Here is a 6,000-nt window from a genome sequence, read left to right as displayed (position 1 = left end):
AAAGTGGCTACCCATTCTTTGTCACTGAATTATCACTCTACAATAGGAATAAAAGCCCCGAGTTACTAGGATCAAGATGTTTCTTGACCTTTCTGGTCATCATTCAACTGTATTTACCCTCCCACCAAGCACAAAAAAGCTTTGTGAGGAATTTTAGGACTCCTGCTCAGGGATTTGGTGTTAGCAGTTTAGGGGCACATAATTCTCGATTTCTGGGACTTGCCTCCATGATGAGGAGGAAAAGGAAAGTGTGAGAAACAGAATGAGAGAGAGTGCCCAGGATAGCCTGAAATCTTATACATTACAGGAGGACTCATCTTCAAGAAAACTCAGTGCTGCTGAGAGTACCCAAGAGGAAAAAGAGGTGAGCAGAAGTAACAGTCACAAATTGGAGTGTAGGGAGGACACATTTGGACAATTATTCTACAAAGTGGCTACCCATTCCTTGTCACTGAATTATCACTCTACAATAGGAATAAAAGCCCCGAGTTACTAGGATCAAGATGATTCTTGACCTTTCTGGTCATCATTCAACTGTATTTACCCTCCTACCAAGCACAAAAAAGCTTTGTGAGGAATTTTAGGACTCCTGCACAGGGATTTGGTGTTAGCAGTTTAGGGGCACATAATTCTCGATTTCTGGGACTTGCCTTCCATGATGAGGAGGAAAAGGAAAGTGTGAGAAACAGAATGAGAGAGAGTGCCCAGGATATCCTAAAACCTTATACATTACAGGAGGACTCATCTTCAAGAAAACTCAGTGCTGCTGAGAGTACCCAAGAGGAAAAAGAGGTGAGCAGAAGTAACAGTCACAAATTGGAGTGTAGGGAGGACACATTTGGACAATTATTCTACAAAGTGGCTACCCATTCTTTGTCACTGAATTATCACTCTACAATAGGAATAAAAGCCCCGAGTTACTAGGATCAAGATGATTCTTGACCTTTCTGGTCATCATTCAACTGTATTTACCCTCCCACCAAGCACAAAAAAGCTTTGTGAGGAATTTTAGGACTCCTGCTCAGGGATTTGGTGTTAGCAGTTTAGGGGCACATAATTCTCGATTTCTGGGACTTGCCTTCCATGATGAGGAGGAAAAGGAAAGTGTGAGAAACAGAATGAGAGAGAGTGCCCAGGATAGCCTGAAACCTTATACATTACAGGAGGACTCATCTTCAAGAAAACTCAGTGCTGCTGAGAGTACCCAAGAGGAAAAAGAGGTGAGCAGAAGTAACAGTCACAAATTGGAGTGTAGGGAGGACACATTTGGACAATTATTCTACAAAGTGGCTACCCATTCTTTGTCACTGAATTATCACTCTACAATAGGAATAAAAGCCCCGAGTTACTAGGATCAAGATGATTCTTGACCTTTCTGGTCATCATTCAACTGTATTTACCCTCCCACCAAGCACAAAAAAGCTTTGTGAGGAATTTTAGGACTCCTGCTCAGGGATTTGGTGTTAGCAGTTTAGGGGCACATAATTCTCGATTTCTGGGACTTGCCTTCCATGATGAGGAGGAAAAGGAAAGTGTGAGAAACAGAATGAGAACCAGAGTACCCAGGATAGCCTGAAACCTTATACATTACAGGAGGACTCATCTTCAAGAAAACTCAGTGCTGCTGAGAGTACCCAAGAGGAAAAAGAGGTGAGCAGAAGTAACAGTCACAAATTGGAGTGTAGGGAGGACACATTTGGACAATTATTCTACAAAGTGGCTACCCATTCTTTTTCACTGAATTATCACTCTACAATAGGAATAAAAGCCCCGAGTTACTAGGATCAAGATGATTCTTGACCTTTCTGGTCATCATTCAACTGTATTTACCCTCCCACCAAGCACAAAAAAGCTTTGTGAGGAATTTTAGGACTCCTGCTCAGGGATTTGGTGTTAGCAGTTTAGGGGCACATAATTCTCGATTTCTGGGACTTGCCTTCCATGATGAGGAGGAAAAGGAAAGACTGAGTGAGAAAGAATGAGAACCAGAGTACCCAGGATAGCCTGAAACCTTATACATTACAGGAGGACTCATCTTCAAGAAAACTCAGTGCTGCTGAGAGTACCCAAGAGGAAAAAGAGGTGAGCAGAAGTAACAGTCACAAATTGGAGTGTAGGGAGGACACATTTGGACAATTATTCTACAAAGTGGCTACCCATTCTTTGTCACTGAATTATCACTCTACAATAGGAATAAAAGCCCCGAGTTACTAGGATGAAGATGATTCTTGACCTTTCTGGTCATCATTCAACTGTATTTACCCTCCTACCAAGCACAAAAAAGCTTTGTGAGGAATTTTAGGACTCCTGCTCAGGGATTTGGTTTTGGCAGTTTAGGGGCACATAATTCTTGATTTCTGGGACTTGCCTTCCATGATGAGGAGGAAAAGGAAAGTGTGAGAAACAGAATGAGAGAGAGTGCCCGGGATAGCCTGAAACCTTATACATTACAGGAGGACTCATCTTCAAGAAAACTCAGTGCTGCTGAGAGTACCCAAGAGGAAAAAGAGGTGAGCAGAAGTAACAGTCACAAATTGGAGTGTAGGGAGGACACATTTGGACAATTATTCTACAAAGTGGCTACCCATTCCTTGTCACTGAATTATCACTCTACAATAGGAATAAAAGTCAAAAGTACTTTGACCAAGATGATTCTTGACCTTGTTGGTCAGCATTCAACCCTTCTTAAACTGCTACAATAGAAAGGTTCAACTTTCTTGGCATACTCTGAAGCAGAGCCCATTTTTTCTCTAGTCAGGGAAATTGGTTTTTGAATGCTCAGTTACAGAAAATAAGCAGTGAAAAACTATCTTCAGCATGGTCCTACCCATTGCAACTTCAGATTTAGGTTGCCTACTGTTGTTGCAATTTGTTGATTTAAAACTGAAAATAAGACAGAAATGAATGGCATTAGATACCAAAAGCTTTTAAATTCATTCCCACTTGGAGAGGGAAAGAGTATAAGAAAGAAGGCCAAACATTAATTTTTCAACCAATATTTTCTCAATGTTCTTTGCAAGTTTTTAAAGGCTTGAAGCAGCAACACTGGGTCACTACCCTTTCCAAGCTCTCCTTTGAGATTAGGTAACAGGTTGTTTGCATTATTCAGAGCCGAAAACTAAATGATCAAATTGGTGCCAGTGCAGTGCAAGAGATTACTTGCCATGCAATGTGTGCCTTTATTATGAGTGAGGAAGTTAGAAAAAAGGCAATAAAAATATTAAATTTTCTGACAAAATGGACCCCAACATTCCTTGCAAAAACTTATAATAATAGTCAAAGGATTTGATGAGAAGATGTCAAGAACAAAAATGTTATGTGAGGTATTTAGGACTCTTGGTCAGGGTTTAGGTATTGGCAGTTTAGGGGCACATAATTCTTGATTTCTGAGACTTTTCTTCCAAGATAAGGAGGAAAAGGAAAGACTGAGTGAGAAAAAGAATGAGAAGAAGATAAACCAGGATAGCCTGAAACATACATTACAGGAGGACTCACCTACAAGAAAACTCAGTGCTGCTGAGAGCACCCAAGAGGAAAAAGAGGTGAGCAGGACTAAAAGCAACAAAATGGTGGGGAGGGAGAACACATCTGCACAGTTATTCTACATTGCGGCTACCCATTCTTTGTCACAGAATTATAACTTTACAGTAGGAATAAAAGCCCCAAAGTAATTTGACCAAGATGATTCTTGGCCTTGCTGGTTAGCATTCAACCCTACTTACCCTCCCAACAAGGAAAGCTTGAACTTTCTTGGCACATTCTCTGAAAAAGAGTGTATTTCTTCTCCAATCAGAGAAAGGGGTTTTTCAAGGTTCAGTCACAAAAATAACCAGTCAAAAGCTACATTCAGCCTGACCCTACCTAATGCAACCTCTGATTTCAGATTGACTACCGAGGTGGTTGCTTGGTTATTTTAAAGGTGAAATTCAGGTAGAAAGGGATAGGAGTGTTTAACAAAAGGTACATAATTTCATTCCTGCTTGGTGAATGAGGACATCATAAGAAAAAAGTCAAAATATAAAATTTTCCATATAATATTTACACAATGTCCATTGCAATATTTTAAAAGGCATGAAGCAACAATTCTGGGTCACTACCTTTTCCAAGATCTCATTTTAGATTAGGTAACACATTTGTTGCATTATTCCTTTGGGGCTGAAAATGAATGAACAAACTGTTGGCAATGCAGTGTAAGGGACAACTTGTCATGCTATATGCACTTATTATGATTGAGGAAGTTAGAAAAAAAGCAGATAAAATATTAAGTTTTCCAACCAAATGCACTCCAACACACCTTGCAAGAATGTATAGTAAAAGTCAAGGGAATTGGGGAGAAGATGTCTAGCACAAAAGTGTTGTGTTGGGAATTTAGAACTCCTGCTTAGGGCTTAGATATTACAAGTTTAGGGGCACATAATTCTGGATTTTGGGGGCTTGTCTTCCATGATGAGGAGGAAAAGGAAAGACCAAGTTAACAAAAATGAGAGCCAGCATACCCAGAATAGTCTGAAACATTATACATTACAGGAGGACTCACCTACAAGAAAACTCAGTCTTGCTGAGAGCACCCAAGAGGAAAAAGAGGTGAGCAGAACTAACAGCAACAAAATGGCAGGGAGGGAGGACACATCTGGACAATTATTCAACAGGGTGACTATTCCTTGTCACAGAATTATCACTCTTCCATAGGAACAAAAGCCAAAAGTACTGTGACCAAGATGACTCTTAGTCTTGTCTTGCTGGTCAGCATTCAACCCTCTATATCTTCCTAACAAAGAAAGGTTGAAATTTCTTGGCACATTTTCTGTAAGAGAGCTCATTTCTCCTCCAAATAGGGAGAGGGTTTTTTGAATACTCGGCCACAAAAATAACTATCCAAAAGCCACCGGCAACATGTTCCCACCTAATGCAACCTCTGGTTTCAGGTTGCCTACCTTGGCTTGATTATTTTAAAGGTGAAAATCAGGCAGAAAATGATGGAGTGGATAAGAAAAGCTTCCTAACTATTTTCCTACTTGGTGAGGGAGGAAAGTATAAGAAGTCAAAATACCAAGTTTTCCAACCAATATTTTCTCAATGATTTTTGCAAGTTTTTAAAAGACATTAAGCAACAACACTGGGTCACTATCGTTTCCAAGCTGTCCTTTGAGATTAGGTAACAGATTGGTTGCATTGATTGCAGTAGATTGCTGAAAACAAATGGAAAAATTGGTAGTAGTGTAGTGCAAGAGACTACTTGCCATGCTATCTGTACTTGTAGAGTGATTGAAGAAGCTAATAAAAAGGCAGACAAAATACTAAGTTTTCCACAGAATGCACTCAAACATTCCTTGCAAGAATTTCTAGCTAACGGGAAAGGAATTAAGAAGATGTCAAGCACAAAAATGTTATGTGAGGCATTTAGGACTCTTGCTCAGGGCTTAGGTGTTGGCAGTTTAAGGGCACATAATTCTTGATTTCTGGGACTTGTGTGCCATGATAAGGAGGAAAAGAAAAGACAGAGTGAGAAAATGAGAGTCAGAGTACCCAGGATAGCCTGAAACATTATACATTACAGGAGGACTCATCTTCAAGAAAACTCAGTGTTGCTGAGAGCATCCAAGAGGAAAAAGAGGTGAGCAGAACTAACAGCAACAAAATGGTGGGGAGGGAGGACACATCTAGACAATTATTCTACAAGGTAGTTACCCATTCTTTGTCACTGAATTGTCACTCTAAAGTTGGAACAAAAGCCAAAAATACTATGATAAAGATTGTTCTCATCTTTGCTGGTCAGCATTCAGCCCTAATTATCCTCCTACGAAAGAAAGGCTGAACTTTCTTGGCACATTCTCTGAAACAGAGTTCATTTATTCTCTCATTATTCATTTATGTTGGAGAATGTGGTTTTTGAATGTTCAGCCACAAAAATAACTAGCCAAAAGCCACCTGCTGCATGGCCCCAACTAATACCCAACCTCTGATTTCAGATTGCCTACCTTGGTGGTTAATTGGTTACTT

The 6,000-nt window shown here is 40.0% G+C and overlaps 1 protein-coding gene across 3 annotated transcripts in view; it reads left to right on the top strand.

Annotated features, from left to right (window-relative positions):
- Positions 1–281: 281 nt before the first annotated feature.
- The window catches only part of LOC103101886 (uncharacterized), a 55,656-nt gene continuing 49,937 nt past the window's right edge, over positions 282–6,000 (top strand). For 2 of the 3 annotated variants that reach the window (XM_056798754.1, XM_056798753.1), the window contains exons 1-4: positions 282–2,510; positions 3,486–3,542; positions 4,528–4,584; positions 5,558–5,614. In XM_056798754.1, coding sequence (XP_056654732.1) covers positions 2,409–2,510; positions 3,486–3,542; positions 4,528–4,584; positions 5,558–5,614 — 273 coding nt within the window. In that variant the 5' untranslated portion in view covers positions 282–2,408. The remainder of the gene's footprint in view (positions 2,511–3,485; positions 3,543–4,527; positions 4,585–5,557; positions 5,615–6,000) is intronic. The other variant, XM_056798752.1, reaches the window with a different exon arrangement.

Source organism: Monodelphis domestica, chromosome 5 (assembly GCF_027887165.1).
Source record: "Monodelphis domestica isolate mMonDom1 chromosome 5, mMonDom1.pri, whole genome shotgun sequence".
NCBI classification, from domain to species: Eukaryota; Metazoa; Chordata; class Mammalia; order Didelphimorphia; family Didelphidae; genus Monodelphis; species Monodelphis domestica.
The sequence above is the reverse complement of the archived record's forward strand: the minus strand, read 5'-3'. Positions and strand labels throughout refer to the sequence as shown.